Raw genomic sequence first — 25568 nt, forward strand, 5'->3', positions numbered from 1 at the left:
TGGGATGGGTAGCAATCAGACCAGAAAATAAAACCGAAAATGAGGAGTGGGCGGATCAGCTGCTTATAACAAAACAGCTTAACTCTTTTTGACGTCGGGATATTGTATTTAAGGATAGGATACAAGGACCTGAAGGCACCAGTTGCACGGCCTAGTGTCTTCGTTATATGAGGTACGTGGGAGAGGCGGGAATTCATTGTCACTCCGAGATAGGTGACTTCTTTAACGGTCGGAATGGGCTCGTCGTGGATTGTGAGTGACAAAGATCTAGTGTCACTCCACATTTTCAGTGTCATTCTCATGTTTCCATGGAAGACGATGGTCTCACACTTGTCGGGATTTATGGAGAGTTTCCAACGGGTGAAATAATGGTAGAGTTCGTCTAAATAAGCATTCAGACGCGCTTCACCACGGGAGATGCCTTTGGTGGCCGTATATATGATTAGGTCATCCGCGTATTGGAGGATCCAGATGGGACACGGGTATGGAGTTGGTTTGGGGATGTCCGCGGTGAACAGGGAGAAAAGGGTTGCAGACAGGACTGAACCCTGAGGAATGCCGGCGGGGCAAGTATAAGACGAAAAGCTTGTACGTGAGTCCGTATTGCCATACGGAGTCGAAAGCTTTCCTTAGGTCAAGGAGATAGGCTATGGTGGGCGTTCTCCGATTGATACCTAGGAGGATATCAGTCTTGAGGACAAGCAGTGCGTGCTCAACCGAGTGTTTAGTTCGGTTGGCGAATTCGAACTCCGGTAGAGTGTTGTTGGAGGTACAATGCTCGTCTATGAGGGATTTGATGACCCGCTCGAAAATTTTAGTGAAGGAAGAAAGGATGGAGATAGGCCTGTAGCTATCAGGATTAAGTGGATTAAGGTTCTTTTTTGGGATGGGGACTATGCGAGCATTTTTCCAGTCGGTGGGGAAGTGAGCGTTGAGGAGGCAGTGGTTAATGATCGAGTGGAAATGTTGGGGGCACACTTTTTTAAAACTATGGACGGGATTTTGTCGAGACCCACTGATTTTTTGTTCTTGGAGGCTGCGATTACAGCTTCCACTGAACTTGGCCTGACAAAGTGGATGGGAGAAACATCATCATGTGGATCGGGATGTATAAGGGGTTGAGCGAAAAGGTTTAGGTTGGGACTAGGCTGGTAAAAAGTTGGTGCGGATTGTAGTTGTTCTTTGGTTTCGCTCACAACACTTTCTACGTGTTGGTCACGAATGTGGAGGGTACCGTGGTGCACTTGAAGGAAGTGGTCGGCTAGAATGTTCACCTTTTCGGGAATTAAGATATTTTGTGGGAGAATGGTGGTTTGTTGGGAGGACTTGCCTAGACGAGGACAAGTTTTTCTAAGTTCAGGGTTCAGTTCTATGTTGGAGAGGCGTTTGTGGAGGTGGTTGGTGTAGAGGGTTAAAATTCTATCGCGGATTGACCTGTCAAGGGAAAGGATTTCGTCACGGAGAGAGGATTGCGAGAGGATTCCTCCCCTTAGGGTACGTTTGTATTTAATATCCTCGAGGATATCGTTTGGCAGGGAAATAAGGTTGCGGTAGTTAAGGGAACGAGAAAGTATCAGTTTGTCACATAGATGCTGAATTACTTCAGTATATTGACGAACTGTCCAATCTATAGTGTCGTTGGAAACTGTTTCATTGGTGGGGAGGAGGAGAGGTTCAAGTTTGGATTGAAGAGTGCGGTTAATGAGGTTCCAGTTCGCCTTCTGGAAGTCCGGGACTAACGTAGGAGAAGACCGGGTGGCTCTGTCGGGGAGTGAAATCTCTAAGACCACGGCATCGTGGTCAGTGATACCGGGGACTGTTTCTAGAAAGGGATAGGTGTTGGGGTGGCATTGGACTGGCATTATGCCTTCTGGCCTTGGAGATTTATATGCTAAGAAGCTGTTTATAACCCAGCTGATTTTGCTTCTACATCTTTGAGTGAAAAATAGTCAATAATTCTTCATTACTTATTCAATACTTATTCACTGTTTATTTTCTCTTTACAGAATGCATGGGGCTACACATCAAAATGGACCAATTACTATTCCATTGTGTTAACAGGAGCAGCTTTCTATCATCGCTACTACAACTACTTGTACACTCATTGGCTGTCCTTGTTACTACTGAAGACTGTTCAACAATCCTCTAATTGTGAAGATATCCTTATGAATCTCCTCGTTTCGCATGTAACACGTAAACCGCCAATAAAGGTTACACAGCGAAAGGGTTATAAGGATCGTGAGGGTGGACGATCACCGTGGAACGATCCTGATCACTTCATCCAACGGCAAAGTTGCTTGAATACATTTGCTGCTGTATTTGGGTAAGAACGCTATTTTCTTGGTTTATCTGAAATGTATAATTATCTAAGATTTAATTTGATTTGTCAATAGTATCGAGTGACCCAAAATAACCTTATTGCAACAACTATTTGGCCTATCCAACCTTCTCCGTAATTTTCTTTAAGCCTGCAAAAGTGCAAGAAGAAACTTCATGGAGGCCTTGGGTAGGTTTGAAGTTGGTACTTGTCGTGCTAGAGGAAGTAGAAGAAGCTGTCAGTTTATCTGTATTTTCAGAATCGAACACTTCGACGGCTGAATCAAAAATTAACATGATTGCCGGGTTTTTGTGAGGGGAAGGAGAAATGAGCGCTCAAAAAACTCCGCTAATACTTGCACCTTTTTTTTGGGTCACTGTAGATAGGTTCTGTGCTCCTGGTACGGATGAAGTTGCGTGATTTGTTTTGATCCGTCAGCCTATCTATGTGCTGGAACAAACTTGGGCCAGGCATCACATCTGTTGACTTCCGGGAAAAAGTTGTTCGTTACAGAATTTCATAACCATTTCCCGGATTAGAATGCTTGCAGTTATTCCCGGAGATCAATGTTTTGTATTCAGTATTGACTTTATTCTCATATTTATGGAAATTTCGCTTAAGGTATCGATACCAAATCTGTCTGGCTTCCAGGTGTATCAGGTAAGGCCACCCCAAGCGGGTTCAATGAATCCTGGCTGTGGATCTATTTGAACAGAGCCACCTTATTTCTATTATCTGCCGTATCGCCTCAGGAGGTGTGCCTTGAGGTGAAGTCACCACCGAAAACAAGGTTCTTAGGCTGGAGATTGACTATGACCTATGATGGCTTTCTCAAATCCAAGGTCTTTTTCGACTAATAGAGCGTGAGATTTCGACAGCGTCCTTCACTCGGCCATTCTTGTGCTTCATGGTTGCATTCTGCAGTGGCACATACCGGCTCCTCAATCACCAAATTACACAGGATTTTTACCGCTCAACTGAGCAATTACGGCAATTTATGTTAATATTCAATACAATATTAGGTTCATCGCAATGAACATTAACCCCTAAGTCGGTCGGGCTGCTTGCAGACACGAGTTATTTTATGTTATTTTTTGGTAAACACAAACGACAAATAATACTCTTCAATGAAATCAAGCTACAATACCGTAATATGACTTTATTTCCTAACTACAATCTTTTCTGAATCGATAATCCACCTCTCTCACCACACAATCCTTTCTGATATTACCCTCAAATCCCTTGAGGTGACCATCGTCTCTATCGCAACAACCTCCAGATTCGTATATTTATCTTTTGTCCTAAATAATTCCTTCAACGTTCTGCATCGAAGTGAAATCTTAGTGGAATTTCAGATGAAAAGCGGAGTCGGCCAGAGCCGCATCTTGTCACCGATATTATTTCATCATTTTATCGGTGACGTTCTTCATGCTGCCGTGTCCAAGTGTCTCAGTCTGACAGGTCACCGCATCATCCCTCCTTTACTAGAAGTTTTTATTTATATTTCGGCGGCTATTTGTCGCCTTTATCAGAGCTTAGCAGACACTAAACGAGCTAACCCCAGCACTTCGAACCACGCTCATCAAAATCGTCTCTTTCATCCACTTGGTTGTGTTATATCAAATTGGGCGCAAGAAAAGCAGGATCGTCAAATTATGTTTCTTACCAATTGAGATCCCGAATTCGGAATGCCAAAAAACCCCTGCTGGTGGAAAGATCGAAGCGAAAGAAACAGAAGCAACCAGTGGCAAGCAGTGAAGTCCTCGGTGTTTAACGTAGGTATCTGTCTTGAGACTTAATCCCACGGCCCTCTTCAGGCACGGATTGATTTTGTGACCACAATCAGAGCCCCGCTGAAACAAGCGCAACGGTACCAGTCTATACCAAGTGCATGGCTTAGCATTCATACTGGTGGATGCAAGAATTACCTAAATCTCTACCGAACTATGGAGTACGGCACCCGTGTTGATACGCAACACCGCGTCGAGGCCCGAAGGTCTCTTCTCACTTGAGCACAACCACAGCCACCATGAAACTCCCACAAGGGGGCCAACCGCAACCAACCGAGCTGTACTCAGATACGACAAGAATTCTCCTGAAGTATAAGAGTCCAGGGGCTACCTCGGTTCCCATGGTACCAGTATATCCCTGGTAAGGTTTCGTGACCGAAGCCACTTCAGATGAGTCCCCGTGCAGACTCGCCACCACTATGGAGGTTCTCCTCGGCCACTTGGTTTTGGTTCAGCCGACAGGCAAGGCCTACAAGTACAAAATGCAATGCGAATTTTTCAACGGCTACAGTAATTGCAAAAATTATAAAACGACCCAAAAAAAACCACGAATTGCGCCGTGTACATGATCGCGTGCATTCCTGAATTTGGCAAAACTGTTCCTTGCATTCAGTGTGGTATGCTCAAGGAACATTTCCACCGATGACTACCAGATATGAAACCCTCATATCGGGTACCACGCAGAAAGCCTCGACCAGCTAGAATGGTTTGGGGAACCAGGGTCCAAGAGAAATTGAACCCTTTTTTGCTAAAGCATCCGAGGTTCCATTTCCCTCTACACTATAATGATCGGATACCTACAGTAATTCGACCGTATTGAATCTAGAAGCAGAGTTCAATTGGTTTCTACATTCCTGAACGATTTTTCAAGTGATCAAAGGGCTACTCGATGCCCTCAATGCATCTTAACTATCGCTACAGATTGCGATGCGCCTGCCCTTCAACCCCTCATCAATCATCCTGGTTGCCGCCCTTAGGGTCGCTTACACTTCACCCTGAAAGACCGTTGTGTATTGTCCCAAGGGGAAAGCCCACTTCTCGTTTTTATTCGAGGGATAGACTCCTCCTCCAGAACCATTTTCTGTTTTTGAACCTTCGGTAGAAGACTTCCATATATCCCATCACGCATTCCTCTGGGACTTCCTACATTTCAGGATAACTTCATATCTTCTACTAAACATATGTATAATGATTGCAATATATATTCTCATTACTACCTGAGGGCTAAGTCCCCATATGGAGGCAAAGGTCCGAATACACAGCCCATAAGCTGGGACAGCTCGTTTCATCGTTATTTCTACATGTTTATTCCAAAGAAGCTTCTTGTCTAGAATAACTCCCAGAAGGCAAAGACCATTCAGTTTCCTCCTTGAACGTGTTTTGGCAGATTTTGCAGTTCGCATAGTAATGAGTTGATCATCATACTCTACAGAAGTGGCGATAGCACACCTCCTTGGGGGCAGCCTTTGGTCGCTTCCGTTATTAGGAAGCGTTCAACACTTACTTCAGCATACTGCAATCTCTCTTCCACTTCCACTTTATTAGAGTTTCGTCAACACCATGCTCTCTAGTAGGTGCGACCTTAGCGCCTTTTCTCGAATGTGACATTCAACTAGTCTCTCCAGACATTTCAGCGAGAATGATGTTAAGCTGATTTGCCTGAAGTTGTTTGGATTTGAATAGTTATCTTTCCCAGGCTTCGGTATGAAGACCACCTTCACCTCCTGCCAAATGGAAGGCACATAGCCCAGAGCAAGACATCCTCGAAAAATATTTTTTAGAAGTTGCTCTAAGTCCTCTATACCCTCCATGTCAGGTGTTTGCAAGTGTTCAAATGATAGTATAGTAGCTCTCACCTTTTCATTGGTAACAACCACTCTCGTAGGGTCCAAATTCCCCTTGCAACACCTTCGTGTTGAAGGGTTTGTAGAAACCGCCAATTCTCTTCTTCCCATTTCTGAGATCTGTGTTCCCGGTGGTGAACTTCCAAGAACTCAACTCTGGAGTTCCGGTTTCCTAAGAGAGTCTAACTTGGCCGACTCACCCTTAATAAGGACTCTGCACAGTCTCCCTTTCACCTTCCAGTTCCTCACAGTAAGCTCTAGAAGAGTCCTCTTTCGAACGTTTTACGAGCGTCTTATATTCACGCTATGAGTTCCGGACGTTTAAGTAGTCTTTATTGCTTTTGCAACCACGATTTATAAGTCGTCTGGTTGATTTCCTGAGTCTTTGCGGTTCTCGGTTCCACCATGGAACCATTTTATCACGTTGGCCTCAGAAAATAGGACAAGCCTCTCCAAAGCACTCCAAAAGTGCTGTTCGCCTGCAATAGTCACATTAAATTCTAAGTAACGGTGATCTGAGAGTGAGACTTGATCTAGCATTTACCAGTTTCTAATTAGCTCTAACAACTTTGAAGTGCAGATTGTTAGGTCAATTGGTCTTGGCCCCATGAACGTAGGAGCGCACCCTACGTTCGCGGTCATCAGATCAGCTGAATTGATAAAATCAAACAGCTTCTCTCCTCTAGGATTGCATTAGCTACTGCCCCAACAAGTGTGCTGAGCGTTCGGATCACAACTTATTAAGAGTTCAAGGCCACTTGATTCTGCATTCACTACCAGATCCCTTAGTTCTTGCGTCGGCGGAGGACACAAAGAATCATAGGGTAAGTGAGCAGAGACACCTATCCTATCCTTTTACCATTAACCTGATATTGTAAGTTGACCGCAACAAGGTCCTGGGAATAGAATTGTCTCAGCATGGTTGCCTCTAACAATTGACATCAGAAGGCCGCCCCTCGGCGTCGAGGATCTTTCAACGAAGAAGATCCTAGTCCCCTCGACTGATCCAATACGGCAGATTCTGTTAAAACGAACCCATAGTCCTTGAACCGGAACTTAATCCTACGGCCCTCTTCAGACCCGTATTGATTTTATGACCACAATCAGAGCCCCGCTGAGACAAGCAACAACGGTACCAATCTATACCAAGTGCATGGCTTAGCATTCATACTGGTGGATGCAAGAATTACCTAAATCTCTACCGAACTAAGGAGTACGGCATCCGTGTTGAAACACAATACCGAGACCCGAAGGTCTCTTCTCGCTGAGCATAACCACAACCACCATGCAACTCCCACTAGGGAGGCCAACCGCAAACAACCGAGCTGTACTCACATGCAACGGGAGTTCACCCGAAGTATGAGAGTCCAGGAGCTATCCCGGTTCCCATGGTACCAGTATACCCCTGGTAAGTTTTCGTGACCACTTTGCCACTTCAGATGAATCCCCGTGCAGACTCGGGTCTGATCGCCCTAATTAGGCCTTTGGAGAATTCGCCTACTGCATCACGGCCGGCAAACGAAAGTGAGTACAGCGTCTCCCGGTGCCACCACTATGGAGGTTCTCCTCGGCCACTTGGTTTTGGTTTGGCCGACAGGGTTGCCGCCCCGTCTTCCTCACCGCCACCTCTGAGCACCAGCCATAAGTACAGTAATATGAAAACCACCGCTAACAGAAAAGTCTGCTGGGTTCAGTGTGGATCTCACTAGGGTTACCAGCTTGTCCTCAGCTTCTGCCGAATGTTCTGCTTTTTTGCATCCAATTTCTTTGGATATCGCCAGACTTGGTGGTGTAGCAGCGTCTTGCCGAACTTTCCTCTCCCGTATTTTAGAAGAGTTAGGCAACAGTGCCACCGATTGGCTGGTCGTATTCAGGTTTCCTTCCTTTCTGGCTGACTGCGCCGTACACACCGAGTGTAGGTTTTCCACTGAAGTGGAGAGCCTGTTTTCCACAGATGTCTCCGTGAAGGGTACATTAACATTTGATGAGGCCTCCAAAATCCGTCCCTTGGCCACGCTTGATCTCTCAAAGTCGCAGGTGGATTCGAAGTCTGGGCCTTCTTACCACTTGGAGAGTTAAAATCCTTTGTTTCCTGTTTCCTTGTTTCTTCATGTGTTTTTGGACACCCTTAATGTAGTAGTAAACTACCACAGACTTCCCCATCACGACAAGGTGGTGTCTGAGGGGAAGCGTGCTCTGGTAATCCGCAACTGAGGCTGGGGCAGGATGGATGCCTACTTCAGGAAGTTAAGTATCGAAGATTACACCATGGTTACTAATGCCGGGAACGATTTCCAGGAGAGAATATATATGCGGATGGGGATTAAGAGTAATGTTTGTGCTAATGATGATGTGATTCAGGTATGAGTGATAGTAACCTTTATGAAAGGTGGGAAGGGTTAGGCTAAAGTGGGACAGGTTTATGCTTGGATGGACGTTTGTTAGATATGGTGAAGTTCTTTCTCATTCTGTTTCGACCGTGTATCAAACCAAGATTGGTGTCTATTATTAGGTACCAGGCTTTATCTTGTGCTCTTGGTTGGGAAGCGCAAAAGGATTGTGGGCGGTCAGTACGGAGAAGGTTGACATTGGGAAAGCTAGGTTTGTACTTATATGTAGTGCAATCTGTGTAGAAAGTGGGTTGGTAGTAGCGCTAGGCGTACCAGTTGGCTAACCTATTGCCATTGAGGTTTATGCATTGGATTGAAGGATGGATCGGGACAGTAGGGGCTGTCTGGGAATATGATAAAGGAGTGGTGACGAAGACGACTGTTAGGTTGAGCGACGGGGTAATTGTGGTTGCGATGAAGATTCGCTGATCGTCAAGGGGTCAGAGCGGAATGGGGTATAACTAGGAATGGAGAATTTATGTTTGGGATTTAGTTTGGATTCGGTGAGAAGGAGTAGGTTTGGTTTGTGGATTTTAAGGAAATTGGACAGTTTATGACGCTAGCCTCCTCTCCATTGGTGAGGAAAGGGAATTTTAAGTATTGGAAAGGAAGGTACTAAGTTGCGAGGTTAATTGAACGTGGACGTGTTGACCTCCGAGTGAAGGTACAACGTGGGTTTCGGGCGGTTCCCGTTTTTATGCATTGCTGCGTAGGAGAATGATTGGGATTGTCTTATGGGTAGAAGAATTTTGGGTGGGCTCGCTGGGTTGGATAGGGTTAGGCTTTGCGGGAACGACAGATTGTGTTTGGCGGGCGCGGGCTTGCACAAACATCGGGCAGTTGCGCTAATTGATCGGATGTGTGTTGGCTCCGCAGGTGATGCTGGAGGGATTTTCCTTTTGTTTCTTCGGGCATTAGGGGGGACGATGTGGGATTAACGCCACGGTATGGGAGATTGTAGTTCGATGCAGCGTGTCCAATGTGCTGGTAGTTTCGACACTGCGTTATCTCGTGGCGCTGTACTGGCTCAAATTTGACGATACAATGGAACATCACCCTGGCGTTCGTGAGGGAGGACTGTTAGAATTTCAGACTGAACGTCACGAGGAATAGATGAAGCGGTTTTGAATTTGAATATGACCAGTTGATTGTGTAAGGCCGGGCACTGGTAACTTCGGAGACATCAAGGCTGTAGAGTTAATTTAGTTTTTCCTCCGGGGAATATGTGAAATCTAGTCCACGTGGGACTAGATGTACGGGTTTGAAGTGGGACGGGGTGTATGTGAAGAGCGGATGGTTACTTTCTTTCAGTTGTGTTTTCATGGATTCATAGTCCGTCTGGGATGTGTCGAGGACGTGAGTGAAAAAATTGATTTTTTTTTTAACGTGATGTTTTTGGAGATTGAGATAATGGTCCATCTGGGATGTGTCGAGGACGTGAGTGAAGGATCTTTTTGGTTATACTTTTGGATGTCGTAGGGGCTGCCCAGGTAATTAAGGGAGAGAATTTTTCTTGATTCATTTGGTTTTGGCTTGCAGTGAATGGTTGGGTTGCTTCCACAATGTTTGCGGAATCTATCTTCGTGTGATGAACGGAAGGCTAATGGGGCTGAGAGGTAGTGTTGTTGGTGGTCCTTGTTGTTGAGGTGACCGGTGGGAATGGCCATGCAGCTGGAGCTGCGCTTCTTCGAATTTATAGTTTCTCGGATTCGAATGATCGTATGGGTGCCCGGACTTGTTCATCTCGCTTTTTATGTGGGAGCGTCTCTGACACGTTGCCCTGCGCATCCACATTTGTGAGGGAGTCAGTTGGAAACAGGTCAGTAACGCGGAGAGAAGCATCGAGTCAGTGGTAGCGACTCATTACGTTTTTCAGGGCTGCGTTAAGCTCACGTATTTGTCTCCTTAGGCAGGAGACTTCAATTTCGTCTTCTGACGATTCGCACCCCATGTCGGATTCGCTGTGGTCAGGGGCAGATCCTTTTGGGGTCAGGATTCAGCTCTTGGGCGCCTTGCCGTCGACTTGTCGTTTCGACATACTGTCTTGGTTCTTGAACACATGGGGCATTTAACCTCGCTTTTATCACTTCAGGGGGCCAATAAAATTCAGGCCTAATACGGCCGAAGCTAAACCAGAATCACACATTTTAACTCTTTAGTCCCCTATTTTGCAATTTACGTCGAAACTTAGAACTGCTCGTGGAAGTATCAACTGAGACCTTTCATTTGATATCCCACTCAGGTATATTTTGGGGGGGGGGGGGGGGGAATATGTAATTTCCCCCTTTGCATGTTTGGTGTGCCCTGATCAGGGATGATCCGCTTAGTCGGGTGCTTCGAGCTGACTCAGTTTTTCAAGAAGAATTGCTTTGTTTTATTAAGTTGTTGCAAATGAAATGGCCGTTTTTGTACTAAAATTTGAGACGACTGTAAAGCTTACAAAAATTTATTTATTTAATCAAAATAGGTGCCACTTCCCCCAGCGAAATACAAGAGGATGTATGCCAATTTCGTAGAAGTGCAACTGTAGGGTGTTGATAAATTCGTGGAAGGCAATTTTGACAGCCTCTTTGTTTCTAAATTGTTTTTCCGCCAAAAAATGATCCAAATGCTTAAAAAAATGGTAGTCGGTTGGCAAAAGGTCCGGTGACTATGGTGGATGAGGCAGAGTCTCATACTGCAATTCGTTCAACTTTTGAACCGTGGTTTTGGGTATATGAGGTCGTGCATTGTCGTGAAGGAGTATCACATCATCTCTGTTGACCAATCTCGGCCGTTGATTAATCAATTTTTGGTGCATTTCTTCGAGTTGGGCACAGTATTTCTGTGCATTTATCGTTTCTCCAGGTGCCAAAAAAGAATAGTGGATAACTCCAGCTGTAGACAACAGTCCCCAATACCTTCTTCGGATGGAGGTTCGGTTTCGACATATGCTTCGATGGCTCATCAGCATCTAGCCATTGTACTGATTGGCGACGATTGTCGTGTAATATCCACCTTTTATCACATGTCACTGTTCTGTCGGTTCTGTTGCGGGTGAGTAGAGAACTGCAAATTTCCGTTCGAAGCATCATATTTTGCTCCGTAAGGGCTTGCAGAACCCATTTGTCGAGCTTTTTCACCTTTCCAAGTTGTTGCAAGTCCCGGGAAACTGTCGAATAGTGTACGCCCACTTTCTCTTCAATGTCCCCCACAGACTGACGTGTGTCGGATTCGACTAGCAAACGCAGCTCGTCCTTGTCAGTCGATGGTCCTGGATGTCCACGTGGCTCACTTTGAAGGTTTACGTCGCCTGACCAGAATTTTTCGAATCACCGCCGTGGATGAGGTTATTTTCGTGGGTTTGGCATTTGGTGAAGAATTTGGTCATTGAGGTCAAGAGGATCTGGTCTATGCGGGAGCACTTTATCTCATCACAGACGGCTTGGTTGGAGTGGAGATAAGATTGGGAGAGTAATAGGCGGAAGAACCTCCTTTCACGCACTCGTTCGCAGACGTTCCATTTGGGATGAGGAGACGTCGCACCATGCGACGAATCCATATGTAATTAGGGGACGGATCAGCTGCTTGTAGCAGTAGAGTTTGACTTTGGGGGAGATAGCGGAGTCTTTCTTAAGGATGGGCCATAAGGTTTTTAGTCCTGTTAGGGTTTTTGAGATGATGGAATTTATCTGGGGCATGGGTGATAGGCGGGTATTGAGGGTTATTCCCAGGTATTTAGTGGATTGGACGGAGGGAATGGTGGATGTTCCGATTTTGATCGTGAGGTTGCGGGTGTCGGCTAGCATCTTGCGGGTAAAGGTGGCTCTACCGCGGAAGACGATGGCTTCACATTTTCTGGGGTTGAGGAGGAGTATCCAGGATCGGAGGAATTTGTGGAGGGTTAGGATTGTGGTATTGATACGGGCTTGGGCGGATTATATGCTCCGGGAAGTGGTGTAGAGGATCAAGTCGTCGGCGTATTGGATGGTTTTGGCTGCTTGGGGGGAGTTGGTAGGGTGCTGGAGTGGGATATCGGCGGTGTACAAGGAGAAGAGGGTTGCTGACAGAACTGAGCCTTAGGGGATGCCTGCGGGAGGACTGTAAGGGCCGGATAGGGCATCGTGGATACGGACTAAGGATTGGCGATCAGACAGGTAGTTAAGGATGAGTTTGCATAATTGTGGGTGGAATTTGAAAGTGTGGGAGAGTTTGTAGGTGAGGCCGTCGTGCCAGACCGCGTCGAAGGCTTTCTGGATATCGAGGATATTGTTGTTTAGTTGGGATGGGATGTCAGTTTTGAGGACTAGGAGGGCGTGTGAGGTGCCGTGGCCACGCCTGTTGGCAAACTGGAATGCGGGGATAATGTCGTGGTCGGGGATGTGTTGGAGTATGATGTCGTGAATGACGTGTTCGAAAATTTTATATGTCACGTTGAGGGGGGGATGGGGCGGCAGCTGTTCGGGGAGGCTGAGGGTTGTTCCTTTTTTAGGATTGGGACGATGTGGGATCGTTTCCATGGGATGGGAAAGTGTGCAGAGAGGAGGCATAGATTGAAGAGTTGGGCGAGGAAGGGGCTTAGGGTTTTGGTGCATTTTTTTTGGATGATGATGGGGATGTGGTCGGACCCGGTTGATTTTTTATTATTTCGGGAGAGGATGATGGATTCAACTGTTTGGGGTGTGACGGCTTGTATTGGTAAGCAGTGGGGTGTTGTAGATTCGGGTGACGGGATTGGGAATTGGGTGTGGATGGCTGGCGTGTTAGTGAAGTTGTGGATGTGTTGGCGTACCGCAGTTTCTGTGGGTGGGTCGGACAAATGTCGGGTGGTGTGGTGGGCGGCCAGAAAGCTGTTGGCAATCAGGTCGGCGTGGGCTTTGGGTGAGGTGTTGTGTGGGAGGACGCTGGCTGAGCGGGGTTTGGCTAGTCGGGGGCAGGTACCCCGGGGTTTATTGCATGTTTGCTGATTAAGCGAGATGTTTGCATGCTTTACCGCGTAGTGATCAGCGTATAGCGTCTGGATCTGGGATTGGATGCGCTGTGTGAAGGAGTGGATTTGTGACTTGAGGAAGTTAAATTGAGGAGCGTATCTGTGTCTGTGGAGTTGGCGTCGTAGGGTTGCTTCCTGTTTGATAAGGTCTAGGATGTGCGGTGGCAGGGTGATTAGGTCCTGGTAGTTTAGTGGTCTGAGAGGGATGGTTTCGTTGCAGGCCTTTTGTGTGGATTCCGTGAGCTTTTCCACGGCTGAATCGATTTCGGTAGGAGATGGATTGGACGGGAGGCGAATGGTCGAGGATTTGTCGGCTAGGTTATAGTTGAGGCGTTGCCAGTTAGTGGCAGCGTAGTTGGGAAGGAATTTAGGCTGGGATTTGGGTAGGTGATCCGTGGTGTTGAAGTGGAAAACCACTCCGTCATGGTCACTCATGCCTGGAATGGTGGGAAGGTCTTGGGGGGAGGTGGGGTAGCTGGGGTGGATGAGGAGGTGGTTGCTTACCAGGAAGAGGTCGATGAAGGAGTGGGTATTTCGCCAGTTGTAGGTGGGTTGGTTGGTGGGGAGGAGGGTAAGCTGTAGAGGTTGGGAGTGCAGCGTGTACCAGTTGGCTAACCTATTGCCCTTGGCGTTTATGGTGGTGTTATACTATGTATTATGTTTGGCGTTTAGGCCGCCCCCTAGTACGAGGGAGAAACGTTTGTGTTGACTAACTGGTAAGGTTTTGAGGTGCTGTGCTAGGTTGGAGATGTCGGCGGGATTAAGGGTTTGGTCGGGGCAGTAGAGGCTGCCTATGAATATGATGGAGGACGGTGTGGCTATGGAAACGACGGTTAACTCAATGGATGGGGCGATGGTGGATGGGATGTAAACCCGTTGGGCGTCTAGGGGATTCGCTACTAATATGGCTGTGCCCCCGCCTTGGCGTTCAATGCGATCGGAGCAGAAGGTGGTATAGTTGGGGATGTGCAGCTTATGCCTAGGGTTGAGTTTGGATTCAGTGAGAAGGAGTAGGTTGAGTTTGTGGGCGGAAAGAAAATTGGTCAATTCGTGACGTTTTTGTCGGCTGACGACAGAATTGACGTTCAGTAATACCACTTTAGTGGACATTATTGGGGGACACTTGGCAGATGAAGGAGAGGAGCGCGAGTCTCTTCTCAATTGGTGAGGACAGGGAGTTGTATGTGGGGAGAAATGAGGTGAGTTGAGTTGGTTGGTGGAGGTATTAAAGAGCGAGTGGATCTCGGAGTCGAGGTCAAAGGTAGGTGTCCGGCGCGAGGCGTTCCTAGTCATTGCAGCGTATGAGAATGGTGGGGAAGTAGGGTTATGTAGGGTGGGGATCTGAGCGGGTTTTGGTTGGGGGCCGGGTTTGGTTGGTGGAATGGGGTTCTGTTTTGTGGGGAGGGATTGTTGTGTCTGACGGGCGCGAGCTTGCACGAACATCGGGCAGTTGCGATAACTAGCCGCATGCGTGTTGGCTCCGCAGTTGATGCAGGATGGATTTTCTTCCTGCCTCTTTGGGCATTGTTGTGGCCCGTGAGGGATGTTGCATTTAACGCAACAGTAAGCCAGATTGCAATTTGACGCATACCCAATGTGCTGGTAGTTCCGGCATTGGATGATTTCGTGTAGCTGCACCGCCACGAACTTGACGATGCAGTGAAACATCGCCCTGGCTTTCGTAAGGGTTGATTGTTGGAATTTGGGGGAAAACGTTACAAGGAAGAGATGGGGGGGTTCGCGTTTCGTCGAGAGGAGCTAGTTTCGTATTGACGAACGCTGATGGCTTCGGAGATGCCGAGGCGGTGTAGCTCCTTGAGGATTTCTTCGGGGGGTATGTAAAATCTAGTCCCCGGAGGACTAGGTTGATTGGTTTAAGGTATGACGGGGTATATGTGAAGAAGGGGTGATTTCCTTCTTTAAGTAAGTTTTTTGCAGATTCGTAATCTGCCTGGGAGGACGTGGGTTGAGTGTACTGAGGTTTTTTTAGCGATATATTGTTGGGGATTGTGGACAGAATTTTGTTTGTGATATTTTTAGTGGTTGTGGGGTCCGCGCGGATAATTAGCGGTGGAAATTTTTCCTGACTTTCCCTTGGTGGAGTGGATTTGTCTGGTTGAGCGGCTTGCTGCGTGGTTGTGGTGGTTGTTATCGGGATGTGTGTGGCTGGTTGTTGTAGCTGTCGGGCTGGATGTTCGATGACATTTGTTGTTGTTGTAGTTAGATGGGGTGAGGGTGTAGATGCTATTGCTGAGGCTGCATTTCTGCCATGGACCGTTCTTCTTGGTTCTCATGATTTGATGTTGTTGCTGTGTTGGGTTGATGAACTGACTTGTTGAGGGCGATGGTGGATTCCGTCAATGAAGAGCTGAACAGCGCAGCGAGCCGATCGTAGCGGCTTGTCATCTCCTTCAGTGAGGTCCTCAGCTCTGGCCCTGACGACTTCGTTTTCATCATCGTCGGACGTTTCGTGAGCCATCTCCGACCCACTATCTTCGGGGGCAGATTCCCGACTGTTTTCGGGGCTCGATGGGGCCTCGCCTTCGCTGTCCCCATAGGGTTGGATCCTTTCGGGCTCATGATCCGTCCCCTGGGGCGACAGTGACCTATTGCCAACTTGGCGCTTTGACATTGCGCCACACACAATTGATTTGTTTGGTCTCACTACTTTCACTAATGTTTTACTCGGATCACTTTTGAAACACGTCCGATCCGCTCGGACGCTTGAAACCGACTCACGAAAATATGAAATGACTCCTTGATTTTCATTTCATTTCATTTATTTTCTCAATAGTGACTTACAACTAGACGATGATTACTTAATGCTAGCTTAAATAACGGCTCATAGATCTTAACGCTATCAAACGGGTGACTATTACACCTTCTCTGTAATTTACTTTACTTTGTATATTTTTCTTTATATACATGAATCTTGACAATTTTTTTTTGGTACAATCTTGGGTTTTGGAATTGGAATGGAATGGAATTTTACTTACTTAACCTAGTTAAATTTAACTTAACCTAACTTATTTTAACTTAACCTAGTTTAATCTAACATAATTAATCCTTAACTAATATTTACAATAAGCACATTACATTTCCTGTGCTTAGCCTCTATCCACTCCTACCAGGCAGGGAGTTTCAAAAAGGGTTAGGATTTTCGGTCTGAGAGATGAACTCACGATTTGGCAGGACCTTAAGAATGTGGCCAATGGGGAGGTTTTACTCTGTTGGTAGAGATGCCGAATTAATGGGTTGGGGTGGTCCTCCGTTCTTTCGAAGAACCTTTCCATTATTGTGAGAACGTGTTCTCGAAGTGGTTTGACTTTGGCCTATACACTTCGGCGTTTTTGCCGATCTTTTTGGTTTTCCAGTTGTAAGATAAGCCTGTGCAATGTCTAAGGATTCGGCGTTCGAAGCGAAGATAAGCGTGTCATCGGCGAATTGGATCAGTTCAACGCTGTCATCGGGGATCGGAACGTCAGCCGTGAAGATGTTATAAAAAAGTTGGCCCGGAAATGGATCCTTGCGGTACACCCGACGTTACCGGCAAGAGATCGGAGAATTCATTCCCCACGCTGACATAAAAGTGCCTATCTTCGAAAAAACTTAACGCAAGTCTAATTATCGGGACAGGGAATTCATTGTCTATTAATTTATATATAAGTCCGTTTACCCACACGGAGTCGAAGGCCTTTTCCAAATCTAACGCACATGCTACTGTGGGTTTATTGTTGACGTTAAGTCTTGAGACGACAGTGTCGTGTAGGTAGCTCAGCGCGTGCTGGGTTCCGTGTTTAGAGCGGAATCCGAACTGGTGGTCAGGGATAACTTTGTTGAGATTACAATGCGGGACTAGCCCAATTGTCCATGCTTTCTTAAACAGTTTGCCAAGGTTGGATAATAAGGAAATGGGGCTGAAATTGCTTGGCTCGTTGAAGGTTCCTTTCTTCCGGATCGCAATAATTTTTGCAACTTTCCACGTGGATGGAAAGTAGCCGTTATTAATACAGTTGTTGAAAACTCCTAATAAAAACTTCAGTGAGGCTCTGGGGAGATTCTTTATGACAAAGTTCGGGATTTCATCAGGCCCGGCTGATCTTTTACCGTTGAGGTTTCTGGTTAAGTCAGTGAGTTGAGGTAAACTCAGAAAATGTTGCGATTCCGATGGCTTGACTGAGGTGTTGGTTGTGGTGAATTTAGTTAGCTTCTTGGAGCTCTCAGAGACGAAGGCCTTGATTGTTGAATTAACAATCGACGATATAGCCGGGTTGTTTTGAGGCGGAGGGGAATTGAGCTGAGTCTCAAAAGATTCCGCGAGAACTTGCGCTTTCCTAGCGTCACTGTAGATGTGCTCCCCGTTCTTGGAAAGAGCGATATTACGGGATTTGTGTCTGCCGGTTAGCCTGTTGATATGCTGAAACATATCTGGGCCGGGCTTAATATCTGCTAGTTTCCTTGTTAGTTCTTCGTTGCGGAAAATCGCCACTCTTTGCCGAATTATTATACTCAGACAATTAATCCGTGAAAGTAGTGCTTTATACTCAGCATTAACTTTATTTCCGTGTTTGTGGAAAATGCGTTTGAGTTTCCTACGCCATATTTGCCTGACTTTCATGTGGAGCATGATATCGTGAGGGACTGAGGTATATTGTAACTCGTCGACTTTGATAAGCCTTGTGTTTCTGCGTGTAACAGTATTAATGGCAACAGTGGCCAAGGTGATGGTTTGTCCGATAGATTGCGGTCAGTTGCGAGTTTTTTCAAGTTCAGCCTTGGTGCAAGGTCTGACTTGAATTTGTCCCAGTCAGTGTGGGCGAAGGACCTTACTCGCTTTCGCAGTTGGGAGGACGAGGAAAGTTTAAGTAGTACTGCGAGATGGTCAGACATGCCTGGTAGAGTAGTGCATGATATCACTTGAAAGTTCAGGGAAGTTTCCTCCGAAAGGAGGAAGTAGTCAATGGTTGATTGACTACTGGGTCTTGTCGGAGAATCTGGCAAGACCAAATCGACATAGGCTGGCGAGTAAGGGTCTTGGATCCATTTAAGCAGGGTTTCCCCATTTTTGTTGACTGCCGTATCGCCCCAGGAGGTGTGCCTAGAGTTGAAGTCGCCACCGAAAATGAGGTACTTGTATTTTAACTGGAGATTGCCCAAGATCTTAAGATCTTGTCCCAGTTGCTCATTTTGAGAGTTGCATTTGATGTACACGGAAACTACCAAAATCCGTCTACCATCAGTGGTTTTTACTATTGCCGCCGCGGCGGAAGAGGTCAGCAGGTTTTCAATGGCGACTTCCTCAAATTCATAGTCTTTCCTGACTAAAAGGGCAGCCCCAGTGTTGTTGTCATTCCGGATAATATTATACCCGGTGAATTGCACGTTATGCCTGCTATTTAGTTTCGGTTGTTTGTCTTCCGCATTCCCCGCGAGGATGGGATTTTGTGCACCTAACACATCTGTGCACAATTGAACAATTTTGGGCGATGTGCCCAAAATTCTGGCAGTTAAAACATTGCACTTCCTCGAAACTTTTGACCTTTTCCAAGGTTACCTTTTGATGAAGGATATATTTTACCTTCATCACCTCGCTGAGCGCTTGGAAGGGCTTGAAAGTCGCGATGAACAATCCCGATTGCGATTTCATCGGGAGGGCCAGATTTTCGCTATGCAGAAACTTGTCCCTGCGCGTAACGAGGTTTGCAACTGTCTTCAGTTGGAAATCTGGGTGTTCTGCTTTTAGTTCTTTCAGGATGTCCACGGGGTCCGTTTCCCTGTGGAGTCCGCGGATAACAACAGACTGGGTGCGAAGAGAGGGAGGCGTCCTAGTAGTGGCGTTAAGCCTCTGTTCTTTCAAGAGCGCGAAAACCTTCCCGTGATCTTCCGCCGTTTCAGTAAATATGAGGGTCCTGTCAGCCCTCGTATTTTTAAGAGTCTTAGGAAAGATGGTACGTTTAAACCGTACCCAGTTATAGCGGGGATTCTTGTTTTTTTTTTTGAGTTACTAGGTTGGAGATTTTGGGGGGGGGGGGGGGGTGTTCAGCCTGTTTAGGAGCGGTTACAGTTTTAACACTAACTTTGATCTTGTTTTGTTTCCTCCTCCGGACGAAGTTGAACGAGTCACCTTCTTCGTTGACTTCGGGGTTTGTTGGTGATGGTCCCACGCTGTCCATCTCGCATTCTTGGTTGGTTCCTGTTGAGTTCTCCATCGCTGCTGGTGCTCCCCCGCTGTCGATGACGATCGATTCACGACTGGTTCTTGATACACCGGTTCGCACCGCCTCTTGTAGCGCTGCTAGCTCCTGCTTTGGCTGAACTATCAGCTGATGTTGGCACTCCAGTTGCCGTGCCAGGGCTGCTTTCTCGCCTCTGAGCTTTTCAAGCTCCTTCCTTAGCGGGTAGTCATTTTCTGAGGGGCCCGTGCTCCCCTCCTCTTCAGACGATAGCTCCCCAGGGAGTATCATTTTAGACCTCTTGGCGGACATTATTGTTCCCAAGCCCGTCCTGTGTTCTTCTCCGAATCTTCACGTATTCACTGAAACGACTCCTTGATTAAATGCAGGAGTATTTATACTTCAATATTCAACACCAACAGCGCCAACTGGTGGCGGTTTGATACATCAAAATCGCAACTAACTTCACTTGATTGCCAAAACGGCCATTTCATATGCAACAACCTAATACATAAAACTTCGAAAATATGTCATCATACGAACATCTTAAACGCATTAAGGTAGATTCTATCAAAAACCCCTCCCACGGATCGCCTTTGGGGGCAAGTTTCCGTGATAAATTTCCAAACTCTCGCAAACTTTTGAAGTGCTTCTCCACTCAGCAAACTTTATAAATATGATATCCTTTGTAAGCGGAATAATAACACTTTTATTCTTGTATCTTTTACACGTTTACTTTCAGATACATGCCATTGTTACGTTCCAATGTACGTCTAGATCCAGTTCTCTACAAGGATCCGGTGTCTAATTTAAGGAAAAAGTATCGACAAATCGAACTAGTGGGCAGCTAGCGTTTTATGTATACTACGTACAGATAAGTTAAACTGTTGATTAAGTCTAAAGATTTTTTTTTAATTATTTCAATTCTCCTTAGCGTATAAGTTTTTTTAATTATTACGCTATTATAAATATATATTTTTTGTAAATTTTATATGTACATTATACATAGACGATGGAAAGTACTTGAGTCATGCTTTTTTTATCCGTAATTGATAAATCAAGTAACAATAACCGCGATCAATTCAATTCAAATTAGAATATATCAATGTATTAGTCGGAATATGGTTGAATGCTTCTCCCAAGGAAGCAAACTCGAAATTTAAGTTTATCATGTTTAGCACGTAAGTAGAGAAATTTTTTATATATGTATGATTATCGTCAAAGGAAATGCAAATGTTATCAAGGATTAAAAAAAAAGATATTCGAAAACTGTAACGTGTACGTAAGATACGTAAGGATCTAGGATAAAATCACTTCCATACGAAGCAGCTCGCACAAGATACATTTCGTCTGACTGAATCGGGGAACTATCCTTTGATGTTGAATCCGCGGACATTCATTATATTTCTGTGATTATTTTTCATTTCTGCGTCCTCGTCGCAACATCAAAAGGGATCCAATGCGATTGCCTCAATTAAGTACTTGACATAATTGAAATGAATTTAATATTTCCCTTTCAACTTGTTCCAAAGAAATATGAAAATCCAATTTGTTTGAGAAAAATGCTCCACCTACGATTTAAGGGGGGGGGGGAGGGAACCCTCGTTCCAGTCTACGCGTTGTCAGTTTCTGCTCGGCTTTGATTTCACTTCTTGGAAAGAATTATCACACTAACGACTCTTTGCCTGGTGGAGCGGGTGTGCAAAGAAATCGAATCTTAAAAAAAAGGACCTCAACATCTTGCTTCCAAGATGGTATTTGTTCTTTGTGTACGAGTATCTACTCAATTTGCGTTTGTCATTCCTTTTGGTCCTTCGGGCACGTCTCCTAGCAAAACTTAATATGTTTCATTCAACTATCGGCAAAAATGTCCTCCTTCCTTTTTTTTCATCATGAATACATGAATTTTGGGTTATACGCCCTAAATCCCAACACTCGGCACCATTAGTGGACTCTTTGAATATGAAGTTGAGGTAAAACATGCAAGCACAGCAATTTCCCCTTTGATCTATTTCATTTTAAATAATTCCTTATGTTTGCAATATTCATAGCGTATGTGGTCCATCTTCGTCATCAACTCATCTTATTTTCTTCTTAATATGTTTCTGGTTCCGTGCGCTCATCTTTTTTTCCATGAAAATCAACATGGTAGACCAAAGAGTCGCTTTTTGCTCCATGTTTTCTCTGTATTCTGCAGTTGTGTCTATTTCGTACACAGATTTAATGCTTCTTCCCGCCTTGGCAGATTTTTTTAATGGCATGTGTGGTTGTTAAGGTATCCCGGTATCCTACGTCGACCAGCATATCCGCAACGTATGTGGAAATCCCTTTTCGTTTAATATTAATCGAAAATTAATTGAAGGAGATGAAAGAGTTTTTGTATTAGTTTACTTTACTTCATTAATTAATTTGTAAATTATTTTTTTATTTAAGTAAAATATTTTCTGTTAAAATCAAATTGAATTCAATATCTCAAGCAACAATTTTTTCACGTCTCAAAAATGTAAGCTGAGTCGAAGTCGAAGTCTTTTTTCTTTTTCAAGTCCTGTCAGTTGACGCAGAAGTCCAGCCATTATGTTTTTATATCTGACATATCTGCCGTCCCTTCATGGCACTCTGCTCTCCACTCCTGTCGCGAGGTCTAAACTGAGTAGAGAGCGCCGGTGGCGTCATCGGTCCGCTCGCATTCGCAACATTCGAAATAAATTTCGAATGCCGGGAATTCTGCTGCGCCACAGAGTCTTCTTATTTCGTGACCACTAGCAATCGAATTGTCCTTGATTCATTACATTTTCAGGTTGCAAGGAATGAATAAGACTAACTTCCTGTTTTATCAGATTTTATACTTACTATTATTCGATGTTTCATCTTCGTGTCTTCCAGGCCACGAAAAAGAACAAAAATACGCTGAGAAAACTATAGTTCACAATCCTTTATCAAGTTCTCTATACAAAGGTTACCCATTCCGTTTTCGGACAGCCCGGCTTGTCATAGCTAAGACCTCACCGCCCTCACTTTTCTAGTCGCGAAAACGTCCACATACTCTGGACGCTTTACTATAACAGCCACAGCTAGATCATCTGGAAAGCCGACAATCATAGTCCCCTCTACGACGGGAAGAACAAGCGCCAGATTATACATGATATTCCACAACAAAAAACCCAGTACCAGTCTGGTACCCTTGCTGTATGAATGTACTCTTCGGAGCCCTACTCCGTCCCGTACCAGAGAGTCCTCTCTGAGAGATAATTTTCCACAAGATTCACTAAATACCCGAAAACACCTACGTCAACCAACGCTCCTTTAATTCTGTTCCAATCAACCGAGTTGAACTCTTCCTTTTCTTCAGCCTTTGTCCCGATCACAAGCGGGGTCGGCTCGTCGTGATCGGTTTCGCCATTTGGCTCTATCGAATGCCTGATCTGGGTGCAATCTCGAGGCTTTTAAATCCCCATCCAGCATATCAAGCCACCGTTATTTAGGCCTGCTTTTTGGCCGTTTACCATCGACTTCGATGTTCAGACCAATCTTGGCGAGTGAATTCTCGTTAGCACGAATTGCGTGACCATACCATCGAAGACGCCTCTCTCGCAACTTTTCCACGATCAGTGCAATCCCATAACGATCGCGGATATCCTCATTTTGGATGTGATCAAAACATATCACGCCACTAGTTCAACGCAACATCTTCGTCTCCATTACCGCAAGACTCCGTTCATTGTCTTTTATAGTTGGCCAACACTCAGAACCATAGAGAGCGACAGGACGGACAACAACTTCGTCTCCATTACCGCAAGACGCCGTTCATTGTCTTTTATAGTTGGCCAACACTCAGAACCATAGAGAGCGACAGGACGGACAATATTGCGGTAAATTTTCGATTTGAGACGTTCGTTGATACGTCGATCACAAAGAACACCAGTTGTGGAACGCCACTTCATCCAGGTTGCGTTAATGCGTGAAGCAATTTCATAACGCAGTTCTCCATTGGCTGATAGCGTTGACCCGAGGTATTTAAATCGCTCAGTTCTGGGCAGATCACTGCCGCTGACAGTTATTGTACCTGTTTCATGAGGATCGGTCGTCGAAAATTCAGTTTTGTTTAGATTCAATCTGAGACCGTGTTGCATGAGGCGATCATTCCATTTTTTGACAAGTTGCTCGAGATCATTTTTGCTATCAGATGCTAGGAAAACATCATCTGCATAAAGCAGTGTGTAGAGCGTTTGTAAAGATTTTTGTAATAGTTCGCTCGGGTGACAGCGACCGCTTTCTTTGCTTCCCGGTTGGCATTCTTATAAATTTGCCAATTAGCAGGCGTTTTATCGTCGAGAAATTTGTTCTAGAAGCGTTTCTTTTCACGGATCTTCATTTCAACATCATCATTCCAAAGCCAAGTATCTCGGTTGATGTACTGCTTACCCGGCTTTGTGACCCCGAGGGTTGCAGAGACCGCTTTGTGGATCGTGTCTTTCATTTGGTTCCACGATTCTTCCACATTCGTAATGGTTGGCAATCGTATGAGTGAGACCGTTTCTTCTTTCTTCTCACCAAATCGCCACCATTTGATGTACCGTGAGCCAGTGCGTTCCTCACGTTGTTTTATCGGTGGCTTAATTCGCAGGACGGCAATCAACGGCCGATGTTGAGGTGCGATGGTCTCATATGAAAAGACTTTGCAATCAGTGACAGTGGTAAAATGTCGGCGTTTTATGAGAATATAATCGATTTGCGTTTTACTGTTCCCACTATAAAATGTAGGAAGATGAGACAATCGTTTGATGAACCATGTATTCATAAGTACAAGGTCATGGGTGTCCGCAAAATCGATTATACGCTCGCCACCCTCATTGCGCGCTCCGAACCCCTTTCCCCCATGGCACCTGTTACCGTCTGCCTTTTCACCCACATGACCATTAAGGTCGCCGGCAATATTAATATAGTCGTCAGCAGGCACGTGACAAGTCTTTTCATCGAGAAGTTGCCAAAAAGCATCTTTTTCAGCATCAGGTCGACCTGTCTGTGGTGCGTACGCAGTGAAGAAGTGAATAGTGCCATCAGCTGATATAATGGTGAGCTTCATCAGCCAATCATCAAATCGTTCGACTTCTTTAATGACATCACGGAAATCCTCTGAGATGACAATGCCAAAACCATATCGAGTGTGTGGGTTACCTAAAAAAAGGGAAGTTTATAGCCATTTTTACCGCATTCGCGTTCTATGTTGCAGCTTTTGGCACCAGACCATCGAGTTTCTTGCAGAGCGCAGATATTAATGCGCCTTTTCCGAAGTCTCTTGCGAGTTCCTCCGTCTTTCCAGTTAGGGTACCAACATTTAGCGTGCAGACACGTATTTGTTTTGTTTGTTTTGTTTGGACTAACTTGCTTACGTCCTGACGCCGTCCATGCGTCAAGAACTCTTGCCCATTTCTCGACAGGACCGGGGCCCGTCCTGCCGCGTCAACTGAGGTGGACGCCCTAGCATTTCTCCGAGGCTTGTGACTCAATCCGATCATCATGTTTGTAATATCCAAACTAGTGCGCCTTTTACGAGGTTCGCAAAAACTCTTATTGCATCCACACTAGATTAGTCACGCCGGAAACGAAACTGGCGTTCCGGCAAGCCATTGCTTTTTTCAACGATGGGTAAGAATCAGTTGTAGGTAACTTTATCGATCATCTTTCCCACTGAATCCAGTAGACAGATAGGACGATATAATGCTGGGTATCCAGGTGGATCGCTGTGTTTGGTTGCTTTTTTCCACTGAACACGGAATATTCCTTCTTATAGGCACGCCTCGAAGGCGTGGGGGAAAAGATCGCGCGTAGTCTTCACTGCCAACTACAAAACGCTGTTTAAGAAGCTTCCCAAATATGATGCCTTGTTGTAGCCGATCCTACCACATATATCCTGCAGCTCTTTCGCAGGGGGTATTGTGTGCTCGTTGAGCTGGACAACTACTTGCCTTCCGTTAGTTTCATGCTGAGTGGTAACAATTTCTTCAGGAGGTGCGGGCAGGCCACCTGACGTGATCTGCGCCCTGTAGCCCTCACCCCAACGGTTTATATTGGCATGGCCGCACTT

The 25568-nt window shown here is 45.6% G+C and overlaps 1 protein-coding gene across 1 annotated transcript in view; it reads left to right on the top strand.

Moving 5' to 3' along the window:
* LOC119655721 (exostosin-1) overlaps positions 1–21615 on the top strand; it is a 265040-nt gene extending 243425 nt beyond the window's left edge. Inside the window, exons 9-10 of the mRNA XM_038061754.1 lie at positions 2007–2323; positions 20226–21615. Coding sequence (XP_037917682.1) covers positions 2007–2323; positions 20226–20334 — 426 coding nt within the window. The 3' untranslated portion in view covers positions 20335–21615. The remainder of the gene's footprint in view (positions 1–2006; positions 2324–20225) is intronic.
* Positions 21616–25568: the final 3953 nt, after the last annotated feature.

Source organism: Hermetia illucens, chromosome 4 (assembly GCF_905115235.1).
Source record: "Hermetia illucens chromosome 4, iHerIll2.2.curated.20191125, whole genome shotgun sequence".
Lineage (NCBI taxonomy): Eukaryota > Metazoa > Arthropoda > Insecta > Diptera > Stratiomyidae > Hermetia > Hermetia illucens.